Source organism: Hypomesus transpacificus, chromosome 18 (genome assembly GCF_021917145.1).
Source record: "Hypomesus transpacificus isolate Combined female chromosome 18, fHypTra1, whole genome shotgun sequence".
NCBI lineage: Eukaryota > Metazoa > Chordata > Actinopteri > Osmeriformes > Osmeridae > Hypomesus > Hypomesus transpacificus.
Window position 1 is genome coordinate 9,970,912 of NC_061077.1, and position 14,536 is coordinate 9,985,447.

The 14,536-nt window shown below is 49.7% G+C and overlaps 1 protein-coding gene across 4 annotated transcripts in view; it reads right to left on the bottom strand.

The window, feature by feature from the left end:
* hspg2 (heparan sulfate proteoglycan 2) overlaps positions 1–14,536 on the bottom strand; it is a 77,682-nt gene that overhangs the window by 37,009 nt on the left and 26,137 nt on the right. For all 4 annotated transcript variants that reach the window (XM_047039557.1, XM_047039558.1, XM_047039556.1 and 1 more), the window contains exons 4-26: positions 9,892–10,001; positions 9,613–9,671; positions 9,327–9,499; positions 8,388–8,513; positions 8,026–8,223; positions 7,754–7,873; positions 7,481–7,612; positions 6,836–6,980; positions 5,841–5,998; positions 5,393–5,563; positions 4,877–5,040; positions 4,002–4,181; positions 3,408–3,604; positions 3,069–3,216; positions 2,843–2,970; positions 2,511–2,597; positions 2,342–2,400; positions 1,985–2,046; positions 1,503–1,643; positions 1,076–1,249; positions 603–782; positions 274–392; positions 55–166 (exon numbers count right to left, since the gene is read on the bottom strand). In XM_047039557.1, the coding sequence (XP_046895513.1) occupies positions 55–166; positions 274–392; positions 603–782; positions 1,076–1,249; positions 1,503–1,643; positions 1,985–2,046; positions 2,342–2,400; positions 2,511–2,597; positions 2,843–2,970; positions 3,069–3,216; positions 3,408–3,604; positions 4,002–4,181; positions 4,877–5,040; positions 5,393–5,563; positions 5,841–5,998; positions 6,836–6,980; positions 7,481–7,612; positions 7,754–7,873; positions 8,026–8,223; positions 8,388–8,513; positions 9,327–9,499; positions 9,613–9,671; positions 9,892–10,001 (3,143 nt within the window). The remainder of the gene's footprint in view (positions 1–54; positions 167–273; positions 393–602; positions 783–1,075; positions 1,250–1,502; positions 1,644–1,984; positions 2,047–2,341; positions 2,401–2,510; positions 2,598–2,842; positions 2,971–3,068; positions 3,217–3,407; positions 3,605–4,001; positions 4,182–4,876; positions 5,041–5,392; positions 5,564–5,840; positions 5,999–6,835; positions 6,981–7,480; positions 7,613–7,753; positions 7,874–8,025; positions 8,224–8,387; positions 8,514–9,326; positions 9,500–9,612; positions 9,672–9,891; positions 10,002–14,536) is intronic.

The window sequence follows — 14,536 nt, forward strand, 5'->3', positions numbered from 1 at the left end:
AGTGTATGCATGTTTTGCGTCTGCATGTGTGTGTGTGTGTGTGTGTAACAGTACCTGACAGGACGGCCCTCGGTAGCCCTGAGGACAGGCACACTCCTCCACAGCCAGAGCTCTCTCGTTACCGGTGGAGTGAGGCACTGCGATGTCCATCCTGATGTCTGACAGACTGCGCCCAGCAGGAAGGAGGAATACACTTACAAGGTCTGTTCTGTCCAGGTATCATGCGGTGTGGTGTCACTTTAGAATTGCGATAGAAACTCTGGTGCTTCTCACCTGCTCTCAGCCATGTTGTCTGCATAGGTGGCTCTGATCATGAACACTGTTATATCCGCCAAGGCCATGAGAAGGTGCTCACGAGTAGCGGGCTGTCCGTCGGCGCGCCGCCACGCCGACTGGCACAGATGAAGAGAGGGAGAGGAATGAGGCCGATGAAGTAATCTCAGGATTAGATCAGGAGATTTAACGGAAGATTACGGTGTGAATTTGAGTTGGGGTTAAAGGTAATCCAATTACACAATTTAAACAAACCACTAAAACATCAACAGGGCAGAGTAGGACCCAGAAGTGAATGGCACACACACACACACGCCACAGGCACACACCTCTCTGAAGGACACTGTGATGGTGGCCGGGACACGGGGAAGGGGCTTGGTCTGAGAGAAGTGCTCCAGGGAGATGCCGTTGCCTTGGAGAACCACATCTGGCTGTCCGTCAATCACCAGCGAGCGTTGCCGTGGCTCGTATTTCACGGTGTAGCGTAGCTCGCCGCCGTACGCAGTCACCTGACGGCAACATGCAAGGAGAAGTTCAACAACAGGCCCGTGGGGTGATGGTGGAAAGGTATTTCACTCTAGAACTCTGGGGGATAATTCACAGTTCAACTCTCACACACGTTGTGCATGAATGCAAAATCCAGAGATTAAGTGATTGGGCAGTTCTGAATCTCTTAACATGAGTGAAACCTGTTGAGACATGACTGAGTGAGACTAATCTAGCTTTCATCCTAGCTTTTAAGGAGAATCATCTACTCCCCCCCTCAACCCCCCTCCCCTTCCCTTCCCTCCCCTCCCCTCACCTTGTCTCCTCTGAAGTTCTCAGGCAGGACCCAGTAGTAGATGTCACTGGGGACGGAAGTGAAGGAGCGGTAGAGCACCTCCAGGGTGCCCCTCTGGGAGATGCCCTCTGTGATGGTCCTGGTGTTGCCACTGTTGGACAGGGTGAACAGCTGCCCGTTCACTCCCCCACGGACCTGAAACACACACACACACACACGTACACAACTCAGCATAGTTGAACCTCATTCCCAGTCAGCCTCTGTCATTCTCCTGTTATCGTGGCACTGAATAGTGAAGCCATTCAGCTACATTTGACCTGGTCACTACCCGTGTGCGTGTGGGTGGTTGGGTTGAACCCTGTGCTGAGAGCATGAGGCTGAGAGCATGAGGCTGAGAGCATGAGGCTGAGAGCATGAGGCTGAGAGCATGAGGCTGAGAGCTGTGTACCTGGTCCCTGCTCCAGGATGAGCTGGCACACTGCTTGGTGACGCCCATGCAGAAACACTGGAGACAGCCGTCTGGGTTGGCCTGGGACAGGTGGAAGGAGCCACTCTTACACTCATCACACTGAGCCCCCACCACGTTGGCCTGTCAGACACGCACGCACGCACACACGCACACACACACACACACACACACACACACACACACACACACACACACACACACACACACACACACACACACACACACTGTGAGTCTCCACATCTGTCCTGCAGAAGCCTGTCAAGCTCATCAATGATGTCATAAAAGATGATCCCATATCAGCTGAATGGTCAAAACAGGCCTAGGATACCGATGCCAGAAAGTATAAAGTCCTCTGTCAGATAAAAGATTCGAGTATGATGTACAATGATAAACAGATTTACTACTGATTACAACAATAGACGGACTTCTTTCCTATGACTGTTTGAATTGTGTTGCATTACCTTGCAGCTGCACGGTCTGCTGTTGGAGTTGATGGTGCCTTTGTTATCACACTGTCCATTCTCTGAGAGGGGACAGGAGGAGAGATGAGGGGAGGAGAAGACATGCTGTTTGGATCAGAGCAAGGTGCACCTGGGAGGCTTGCAGCCCGTCCACATACTTGGTCAGTGACAGCATACCCTACTGTAAATCATCCAGCACCAATGTTATTCATTACACTGGCTCAAGCCTTTTCTTTTTTTAAGTCCAGCCGCATAATATGAAAGACTTCAGAATAGGTGAAACCAGCCAGGCAATACCTGTTCCTATTGAATCCGATAATAGAATGTTTGGCCTTCTGGTGGAAATAATTTACTCACGGATTACAACACATTTGCCGTTGGGCTGCAGGGGGTTGCCCTGGTAACCAGAGGCACACCTGGGGGAAGCAGGAGGCATCATGAATCAACCATCACGTGTTAACACCACATCTTGACAGTGCTCCAGAGCTCTGGTGAAGCAGGACAGGTTATGAGGTCACATCCTTACTTTTCACAGCGGCGTCCTGTGTAGCCTGGTTTACAGGCGTCGCATGTAGCTTGAGAGTCATGGTCCAGGAAGCAGGTGTCCGAGAACCTTTAAACAAACACACACAACCCCAGCTCAACCTCATTATTAACTGCATGAGGCAGTGAGTTAATGGGTGGTCGACAGGTCAGAGGATGACCTAGCCAATGAATGAACCAGTGTTACTTTCCTTTCCCCAGAGACACATAAACCTACTTGAGGGAAAAACCTACTTGTTTGTGTGTGTGTGTATATGAGTGTGCTGGGTGGTCACTTGGGTGGTCACATGGGTGGTCACATGGGTGACCTCTTACCGGCGGGACGTCTCAGTGTATGGGCAGGGGCAGGGCTTGCAGTCGTCAGGACGACCTCGTCTGGGGTCACCAAAATAGCCAGGTCGACATTTGTCACACTGAGGCCCTTCTGTGTTGTGCTGGCAACTCTGAGGGAGGGGAAAACCATTTAAAACCAGGACCAGTTTTAAATGTGTTCAAATCCCGAGATTGACAGGCCTGCTGACTAATCAGGAACTGTGCTCACCAAACAGTGTCCGCTGATTGGGTCACAGGCGCTGGCGTGTCCGTTACAGTTACAGCCGGCACACGTGCCCAGGTAGGCTCCGCCCGGTACGCGCTCAAACCCAGAGGTACACATCTCACAGGACAGGCCAGAGTAGCCCGCTGGGCACCTAGGACAGACAGACCGGCCGACAGACAAATGAGGTTAACTTTCAAAAGCTCAGTTCAACCACTGCACAATCACTATCCCTGGACATTTACTCCAGGGATAGTTTAACCTTTTCAAAAACCCCATAGTCATGGGTAGAAGGAAATCCCATCACCAGCTTCTCTCCACCCTCCTGTGGTTAGGACCTCTCACCTGCACTCCTCCACGCCCTTGGCAGGCCCCTGGATACTGTACTCCACGGTGGTGGTGTCCATGACGACGTCGCTGAGCGCCACGCTGACCATGTGACTGTCGTAGACGGTGCGGATGCTGATGTTCTCCAGGTTGGCCAGCGTCATCATGAGCTCCTCGCGGCTCACCTGCTGCCCGTTAGAGTGCTGCCAGTTCTCCTACAGCAGCAGCCAGGGTCAGTCACCACAACACGTGAGCCTTTCATCAGACAGGCATATGCAAGTCGACCCTTCCCTGCTACAGTGCTAGACAGCTCTGGAGGGTGGTTTATTGTTATAATCACATTCATATTATGATTTATCATATTTATTATTATTATTATGATTTATCATAGTTATTGGCAATGGAATGTTTGATTTTCAGGCTTTCGCAACTAGAATGTTACTGTGGTTATAGTATTATAACTAGAATAGATCAAAATAAAACTATTGAACCTAAAGTAATAAACAAGGTACAGTATTTAGCTAACATAGAGTAGACTCATGTAAAATGAAAATAGAAAGTACAAAAAGAACCGAGCAAAGCTGGTGTAGATGTTTGGAGAGCTCCACCCACCTCAGTGAACTGGATGTCCTTCTGGTTGACCTGCCTGGCGGGGGTGGGCCTGCCCCGGCGATAGACCAGCCTGCGCCCGCTCCCCACCAGCACCACGTCAGGCTTCTCCTCAGGCTCAGACAGGCCCCGTGCCAGCGTGTAGCGCACCTTGAACTTCAACGAGCCTCCGTAGGAGTCAATCTAAACACACAACAGTTCGGTGTCCTTACAACATGGAAAAGGTTGTCGTTTGGGACTGTGTGATATTTAATTATTACGTGCATTTCTCTTCTGAAAAGAGTATAGATCTCTATGGCCAAATGCTTTACATTAATGTTACATTCCATGCAGCTAAATAGCAATAGCTAGACTAGCATGGTACTTAAGAGGATTTGCTTTGACTTGCTTCATTAGTGTTTACACAAGAGAAATGTTGTGTGGGGGAGGTTGGGCTTTCCAGAGGTAAGTGGATGTTATAGAGTTAACATGGATCTTTCTTTGGTTACACAACCTTCAAGCTTTTTTCTCTTTCTGAAAGAAAACTGCCCCATTACAGTATGAACATTTAATGCCTCACCTTTATTTATTTATATGTGCATTCCTTGTGGAAAATTATTAATAAGGAATCAAATAAAATGACCACTACTACTCATATAGTATCCACTTATCTCTTACACACTTCTGAATTCTACTTATAATAAAAGTAAAACTCTATAGCAAACTCTGAAAACTACAAATCGATACAAATGTACCTACACTGTTTATACTTTTTGTATGTAGTTACATGGTTGCATTAAAGTAAAGTGTTACCAAAAGTTCAAATGGATTGTTAATTGGATATCTGCTATCATAAGTGTAGTGAGGTGGTTGAGGTAGAGTGTGGGGTGGATTATCACCTTGTTGCCCAGGAACTGTCGGGGCAGCATCCAGTAGGAGTCCAGGATGAGGAAGCGACGTGATAGGTCGACCAGCTGGAACTCCTCCATGTCTGTGTTGATAAGGAGCTGAGTGGAGGAAAGAGGAGGAGTGCCTGGTCTGGAGGGATATGTTACATTCACCCCTGGATGAGAGAGAGAAAGAGAGACAGAGAGAAAGATTATTATTTTTAAGACTTCACTTGGTCTCACTTAAGACTTTCCTCAGGTCAGTACCATGAAAACAGACAATAACTAAATAAAAGAAACTCCACAGTTAAAAACAGGAAAGAAAGAAAAATATAAAGGGGGGGGGGGGATTCAGTGAACAAGCAACGACCTCCAAATCAGATATGTGATTCATCTGCAACCCGTTTACTTCAATGTTAAAGCTCTAGAGGTCATTAGGTGGGTAAACCCTCTTCAAAGAGCTTGTTTAGCCGAAGTGGTCCTTCATCATAATCCTATCAGGGGCTCAGGCCTCAGTGGCCTCCCTACCTTTGAAGTCGTCCTCGTCAGTGAAGCGCAGGTGGATCTGGTTGCGGTAGCGGCCCGTGTTCTGGCAGGTCTTGGTGATCCCGGCGCAGAAGCAGGACATGCAGCGGCCCTCCGATCTGAACTGGCCCGCTGGACAGTCGTCTGGCAACGAGTACAGAGAAGATGACGAAACTGAGGACATAGGACGACGGGACACGTGCACAATGAACAGAGACACACATTTAGGGGACCTCAACGACGCACTCTGGCTCAATGCAGGGCCAGATGTCTTTCCTGTCGACGTCGGCTCAACAGAAGAAGAAAAAAAACTCCTGGCCATATGTTCTCCTCTACTGTGGAATGTATAAGCATGAGGCAGCAAGACAGTGTAAAGAACGAGTCAGTGACTCGTCATTGATGACAGCTGTGAGGCCTGGTGCCCATGTGGCACGTGGCAGGGCTACAGTACCTCCGTTGGGGACCTGGGTGAGGCTCAGCACGCCGTCGGGGATGCCAAACACGAGGCCCTTGGCGTTGATGGCCTCGCAGGTGTACGCCCCCTGGTCCGCCTCCTTCACGTCGCGAATGATCAGGGTGCCCCGGCCGTTCTCACTGATCATGGTGATCCTGGGGGACACAGAGGAGGGGCTGTGGGCTCGCGTCGACAGAGAGACTGGAGAAAAGCTGGCCAGTGGAGTGGCTGGATCGTTTCAAAACACTGCTTTGGGTGGACTAGTACAGCATATCCCACTGTACATAAGGGAGCTACACAGCTCTTCTGTCATGTGACCCAGTCCTACTGAGTTGCTGTCTGCTCTGCTTAGTCATGGAGGCTTTCTAAGAGAGGCAGTATGGAAAGTACACATTTATGTCAGAAGGGTGCTTACTGAATGGGATTCTACTTCATTTTTACAGTCATTTTTCATTACAATAACGTTTTGATGTGGCAACCTATCCAAATCAATTATACAAGGCAAAGGTCAGGTCCCATTAACAATGACTGTCACACAGCACTGCAAACAAGGCTAAGTCAAGTTTGCAGAGCTATTCTGAATAATTAAAGTCAGACCTGATTGAAACATGACGCATTTCCAAAGCAGCTCAGCTATCTGGGCTCGGTAAGAAAATCTGAAACTACTACGCATGACGATTTCATTTTGAGGGACGCCAAGATTGGAAAGCTGACAAATCCACACGAGTTTCGAAATCTTCAGGGTCTGTTTCCAATCAATTACATGCAAGACTCCTTTTCACACAATGGAAAAGTCAAATCAATTTTCCAGAACAATCCATGCAGTTTAACAATTTGTTCCCAAAAGGACATACAGTACTGCCACTTCCAATCATGCTTGGATGCTCCTTTAAGATGCATCACAACATTAATTCCACACTTTAGAAATGAGCCTGGGGTTGTGGGTGATAATGAAAAGGGGGGGGGGGGGGGTAATCTAGAAGAGAACCTACCTGCCACTGACAGGGATATGCCCCCAGTTGAGTCTCCAGGTGATAATGGGAGTGGGCACACCCACAGCTGTGCACTTGAAGGTCACCGTCTTCCCCCGCACTGCCTGAATGGACTCTTCCGGAGGGCTGGTCACTGTGGGAGGAGCTTGAAAGGAAAGAAGAAAACACGTGAAAGCCATGAACCTTACCCACATTAAATAATGAGCAGTGTGACACATGACACACACACTGTACACAGACAAACACACACACACACACACTAAAAACAAGTTTCCACATTTTAAAAGGGCAGTATGTGACTGGTATTTAGTGTCTCAATGTAAGTCAAAGAGTCCCATAGTCAAAGGGAATGGGAGTCTTTGCCATGGATGGACAATCCTTCAGTTCTGTGGACTTGGACACACCACAAAAGCTCTGTGTCTCCCACTCAGCCAGTGTGAAAGGAGGCCAGAGCAACTACAAATTAGTCACACGGTTTGAAGGGACTTTAAGGGTGACCATTCAGGAGAGGCACAGAAGCAGATAGAGCCAAGCAGGAACAGATGATGTGCATGTGTATGTGTGTGTGTGAGTGGGTGGGTGGGAATGTGTCCGTGTCGAGGAGAAGGTCACGGTGGTGTCACGGTCCGCATGGCAGGGACTTACTGCAGCCATACTCGTCCGAGCGGTCGGGGCAGTCTGGTTCCTCGTCACACTGGTAGCTGGCAGGGATGCAGGTACGGTCACTGATGCACACAAACTGCTCTGGGGCACACGTGTCACCAGGACCCTTGGTGGCTGCAGTCCAGAGGGAGAGGCACATGTAGGGTTACTGACAACATCTGACTCCCATGTTCAAAAGAGGGTTTCTCCAGTCTATTTGGGCTGGTGTGATTGGATGACGGTTCAGAGAAAAGGATGGAGTTGTGTGGGACTCACGGCAGTCTGTCTCATCGGAGTTGTCCTCGCAGTCGTTGTCCCCGTCACAGCGCCACAGCTTCAGGGCACAGCGGCCGTTCTTACACTTAAACTCATTGGGCTCACAGGGAGAGGGGGTTCCTGTAGAGACAGAGGCTCCATTCTCAGATGACCTGTGTGTGTGTGTGTGCGCACGTCTTTTTGGACGTGCATTTTGAATTTGGTGAGCTCATCTAAAGTGTTATCGCATTTTCGTATGTGCATGTGTGTGTAGGTGTGTGCGCGCTGCTCACCACATCGGATCTCATCGCTGCCGTCGGCGCAGTCCCTCTCTCCGTCACACAGGTAGTCTCTCGGGATGCACTCGCCGTTCTGGCAGGTGGCCTGGTCCGCCCTGCAGGGGCCAGGCGGGGAGGGGGGCCGCGGGCCCTTCTTGATGGTGGTGGTGACGGCGGGAGGGGTGGGCGTGGCCGCACCGGGGCGTTTATTATCTAGAAACACAGTGGACCTTAGATATCTCACACACACACCGCGTATCTCCACACACACCTCACACCACCCGGGACGTGCTCGGCGGCGTGCTCGAGCAGAGCCGGGCGTGGCACTCGGCTGCTGTGTGACGACCCCGGACATTCCACAGCCCCATGCCACTCACCGCAATCCAGCTCATCACTCATGTCTCTGCAGTCGGGCCTGTTGTCACACAGGTATTCCAGACGGATGCACTCTCCGCTACGGCAGGCGTGCTCGTCCGACGTGCAGGGTCTGGGGTCGGGGGGCACTGGGGGAGATGCGGGGGAGGGGAGGGGGTCAGGGGTCATGCAAGGCTACAGCCACTATGGGACACTGCTGGAGCCTGGTTGCTTTGGGATGACTCTGTTGGAGTATTGTTACTAACCCTGGGAACAGCGTACTGTTCAGCACCCTTCCTTTGAAGATTCCTATTGTTTGCTGTCAGCACTTATGCTTCAACATCCCTCGACACCCCCTGACCATTGGACACATACATGTCGATTTCTTTGACTGAAGCTACTTCTTGCATCGCTGACATGTATAAAAGAGCGCCGACATCCCAAGCTGACTATAGGAGCAGACTGCAGTGTACCATGCCATGCAAAGACCTTGCCATTCCTACAGGTGCCCGAATGCCACGTCCACTCTTCAGGCTTCCATGCATTGACATTCCTCAGACTGCATGATCCAGCTAACACATGGCCATAGAGGTCATCGTCATCATCATCATCATCATCATCATCATCATCATCATCATCATCATCATCAGTGGCATACTACAGGTGCGGCAGTGATGTCTACGCCAGTCTGAAAGTCTCCATGCAACAGGCATGGCATGACATGGCCCAGTACAAACCTGGCACTGCTAAAGGCTCCACTGGGGGCAGAGCTTGGGCTAAAAAACCAGAGAGACACGTTAAGAGCAGCACCTGAGCCTTCTTCCCTCTTACATTCCAGCCCTTCAGGCGGCCCCACGACTCCCCTGTCGAGCCCCTAGCCTCCCTGGAAACCTCGGTCAGAGCATGAGCAAAGTGCCAATGAAAGCAGTGGCGAGGAGGGGGTCAGGTGACCATCCCGTTACCTTCTCCGAGTCGTCTGAATTGGAAGCCCTGGACGGATGTGACGTAGGAGGCGATGGCGCCCTCCTTGACGGTGGAGTAGAGCACGGTGCGGATCTGCTCGAGGTTGAGGTTGTGTTCGGAGCCCACGTCCATCTCCACGAACACGTCCACACCATCCTCACGCACCATCTTCCTGTTTACACCACGGACCCACAGGGGCACGTTATAGAGGGAAGGCCCTGAAGGCAACTGTTACTAACTCTTCATCACCAACTAGGAGAACACAAGTTAAGAGTTAAGGCTTACTTGATGAGGACCACACTGACTGTCTGGATGCCATCGATCTTGTTGTACTCTGACTCCAACTGTAGGGAAAACACACGAGTATAAACATACGGCAGGTCATTCATTCCTGTCCATTCTTCTTGACTACCTGTCTGACTTTAACTATAAATTGTGTTGACCACCTGAGTGCTGTCTTCCATGTGAACTGCAGTACCACTGCTGACAGGAATGTGGAGCAGACTGTGCAGGTTACCTTCCTGGTGTGTGTCCAGGTAGGACCCCCCACTGAGGTAAACCTACCGTGTCCACCACCGCATCCGAGATCTCCTGGAAGGCTGCTGAGTAGATGTCATCCAACTCAGGACCGTACACTATGGAGTCAGTGAAGTTCACCAGAGCTCTGTAGTAAACTGGAATCCCAGAGAGATGGAGAGAGTGGGAGGGGAGAAAGATACAGAGAGAGAGTTAACTTGAGCATAACTGTTTCAGAATGACAGAGAACCACAACATCAACATGCATTTGTCTCTGTGCCAGGGATATTGTTATTTGAAAGGTACTTTCTGTATTCCTTTGTGGTCAACTTGTTAAAAATGAATTGAGCTAAGGATAATGTTTTGAGAATAATTCCCCTCAGGCAAGCTTTTGGTTTGAATGTTTGGGAAAGAGAATCAATGTGCATTACTGTGGTCAAAATTGGAGCCACATACAAATGACAGGGTCTATTTCCATATCACACTTGTGGTGAGGTCTGAACTCAAACTGAAGTGTACCAAGCCTCACCACAGACACACTGCTAACAAGAGACACACACATATATAATGTAAGTTGCTTACTCATCCCCCTGTACACACCTACGCACACACACACACATACGCACACACACCACATACACATACAGACATACTAAGGCTACAACTGTAGAGTAAATAGCCTGACCTGGAAATCGGTTGGTGTTAGTATGCAGTTATGGATGCTATACAAACCTATGCATGTTCACAGAAACAAATCCTAAATGTATGTTATCATAATAATATTGATCCCAGGTCATTTGACTTCTTGACCTATAGATTTCAGAGTGAGCCACTCCAAGCTAGGCAGCAGCCTTTAAATAGACCTGGCCCTGAGGGAGCCCCATGACACCCTGCTGCCAACACCTTGTTGAGAGGGGTTTGCCAGCCTCAGATTGAGGGTCTGGGCTCAGGGAGGAAGTCAATATTTGTTATTTTTCTTGCAGTCAGTTGCCACTTGCCATGACTATCCTGAGGAGTTTTATGTAGGCATACCCTGGGGCCTCTGGGTCACACCAATGCACGCACACACACACACACACACAATGGACACACAAATACTTTACACGCAACACACAGCATACACACACACACATACTGTACACACACAGACACATTTCCCTCGGCTCCTTCATGTTCCCTTTCTCTCCCTCGATAATTACATATCAGCAGACGTGAACGATGACAGCGTGCATTTATCATGCAGCCTTGGGAGTCCAGCTTCATTAAAAGCTGAGTACAGTGTGCTTCACACACAAGCTGCTGTGTGCTCATTGTGTTGGGAACTTGCGGGGGTCATGAGGGGGTGGGTCAAACTGTACAATTGGCAGCAATACTTAGCCTGGTGGGCAGCTGCCTTCACAAGCAGTTTCCACTTTACCAACCAGATTGGACCAAGGTCCTGGTGCCTCCAGGACACTCATGCCCTCCTTTCTGCTGAGGAAAAGCCTCATTTGTTGCAGATTAAACTGAATATCGGTTAAAACCAGCTCCCTGAGCAGGGTGTGTACACAAACAGGACAGGACAGTCACAGAGTCCAGCATACCCTGGCTGTCTGTTTCTCTGCAGGCTGCGTCAGACTCTGCAGGGGTGCCGTACAGGCCTGCCGGGAAGAACAGGCAGGCAGCAGAGGACAGCCAAGATCAAAGAGGCTCATCAAAGCGCCTCATTTGACCCGTGGCTAATCAAATCACTTCAGAGGGCGCTTGCCGCCGAGAGGGCGAGGAGCGGCCAGCGACCGAGTCTCCTCTGAGCTTCTCTGCTCTGACAGTGCGGCAGGGCGGGCGCAGGCCCAACACTGTTATTCAGGATCCTTTGATTACTGCGCCGGGTTGTGGCCCGCTGCTAACGAGGGCCGACCTGCATTCTCCTGAACGTCACTCACTCCCTCTGTTGCCATGAGGGGAAACCCCCGCCAGGCACCACCAAGGGCGATGAAACTGTGAGAGTGGGGAGAGAGAGAAAAATGGAAGCCTGGAAAACACAGCATTCCAAACTCTTAATTCACAAACTTATTTAGCTATTAAAGCTATGCGGCAGAACTATGGTGGCTTTGTAAGACGGGCCCCCTCTGAACACACAGAGGCCTGTGCAGGAAACAAAGAGCTGATTGAGCCGGGGGAAGCAGAGCAGGGTAGAGCTGAGAGTGGGCTAGGGCAGAGCAGAGCAGCCCTGACCCAGCCTGGTCTTTACAGCTCAGTCGATTCTGCCTCGACCTTCAACCCCAGACCGGCGCCTTTGGCACCAAATCAGCACAGCTTGAGGGCGTGGTAGAGGGAAGGAAAGAGGGAGACAGAGGGGGGAGGGAGGGAGGGAACACTAATACCCATCCCACCAGGGAGCCTCCCAATATGAGAGGCTCTCTCTCCTTCTGGCACCCCGCTCTCTCCCTCTCAGGCTGAGAGGGTGAAGGGTGTGGGGGCCCGCTTTCTCAGCCTGGGTTTTGATAGAGCAGGACCCCTGCTACTTAACCCTGCTGCTGGTGGCCAGCCAATATAGTCTGCCTCTCACTGTTGAACCCCTGGGAAAGACTTCTGGCCCCTGTATTAATGGAGCCTCTTTTGTGTTCTCTGCAAGCACATCAAGTAAATGTCAAAGTGACATGAGTGTGTGTCAGAACACTTTGACTCTGTTATGGCCATGATTGTGGTGGCAGTTATCCCTTCCTACAGTTATTCCCAGTCTCTGGGTAGGCCCAGAACATGAAAATAACCACAAGCTTGTAAGGTGTGAAGGGAAATAAATAGTATTTGTTGCTAGATATTTCTCAGGGCAGATTCCACATAAACATCTACAGCAAAGACAACAAATGCATGTTCTGTTTAGCCGTTATTAGATGGAAATGCTAGTGTTGTCTTGAGGGAAGGAATTAAATCTATTACGCCATGGAACAAGCCCATCATTTTCCATTGGCATAAAAAAACACTGCTGCCTGCAGGCCACAAGGGAAAACCTGACTAGCTGACTAACTCAAACACTTCACGCCCCGCTGCAGTCTAAGGAGGTCTGTCAGAGTGAATGAGCAGAGTGCCTGACTGCAGAGACTGCCAGGGTGTTGGATGAGTAAGAATGCTGACCATGAATGACCAGCATGAATAGCGGGTTGGAGCAGAGGACTTACTGTAGTCTGGCTGGTCTGAGCTCTGTATCTCCCCCAGATATGGAGGTCCCAGCAGGTCAGCTATGGCTAGAGGAAGAGGCAGGAGCAGGGGCAGGAGCAGGGAAGGAGGTGGGGGCGGTGTGGAGGCCAGGAGGGTAAATGTAGGGGCCAAGGGTCGGGGGATCAAACAAGAAAAGTGTGACACATTTGGGGTGAAGGAATAAGTTAGCCAAGGCAGGTGCAGAGCAGTTAAATACCCAGGAGAGCAGGAGAGCAGGAGGCAGCGGGAAGGAGAAAGAGAAAAGAGAAAGTGACGATTAGAAAGACAAATAGGTAAAGAGTACGTCAAAAGAAACAGGTCCATGGAGAAAGGAAAAGGTCCGCTAGCTCAGTAAAACCACTTCAGCCATTAAAAAAAAACAGTAAAAACATGACTGCAATATACAGTAGGTACCAATCTCATATATCTGTTATTTGACACTGATGACCAGAAGTCCATCCAAGGAACTTGCAAAGTGCCTCGGCCAGTATCTGATAACTAATTGGGTCTGACAGGCACACATGACAGTCTCACTGCCTGGCTCTGACACTCCACAGAGGAAGAAGAGTCAGGAGTAATCTCTTAAGATTTATCTCATTATGTGAGGGGGATAAGGAGGATATCCTTCAGACCCAGCACATTTCTCTCTGCTCTCCACAGAATTTCTGGGAGAGATCCACCCTTTACAAGCAGCGGCTTAGGAGCGTCATCTGGGAGGAGGAACTTCCTGTTTTGCCAAAAGAATGGAAAATCTTAAGAGAGTTCCACTATGTGTCACAGAAGCATTAATACTGTAGCGTATTGTATTGGCAGAGCAATCAATGGTCTGTTTCTCTAGTCAGATGACTCATTTTTCCCCCCATTTGCTTGGTTAGAGTATTGAGCATGAAATGTAGGGTTACGTGCTTATAAGACACTATTTCAGGTCACACATTTCACAGCACATGCCTATTCTGCTCTGTATGAGTTAGTAAGTTTAAGCTGTTTACGGTCTCCAGTGTTGGAACAAACAAAAAAGCTGCAGTCTCCAGTGTTAGTCCAAGCCAAAACACTAAACAGCCAACAACTCCTATATAATCAAGAGTCTGCAGGCTCCAGCTGTTTTCCAGCTGCACACATACAGACATGGACACATCTCAGCTGACACTGCACTGTGGCTTGAGCACATGTCTGTCCAGCACAGACTCTTTCATGCTCCCCTCTCTGCATCGGTGCAAGGAAGAAGACTCAGTTTACATGGGTCAGCCAGTAAACTGACATTTTGGGGTCTTCGGAAGTGATTACTGCAGCTCCTCCCAACAATAAAAAGGTCCATGAGGGAACATTTCCGGTCAGAAAACTGAAAACAGGGACACAAAAACAGGCTTTCTCCCTGGCCGATCTGTTGGCCCTTCAAGAATGGTGACCCAAGCTAATTAGTGTTAATGAAGCATCCACAGCTTCAAAGGCTTCGGGGAAGTTGTGATCCTTGTCAGCATCAAACTGCCATTAAAGAGAGAGAAAGAAGTGGCTCAGC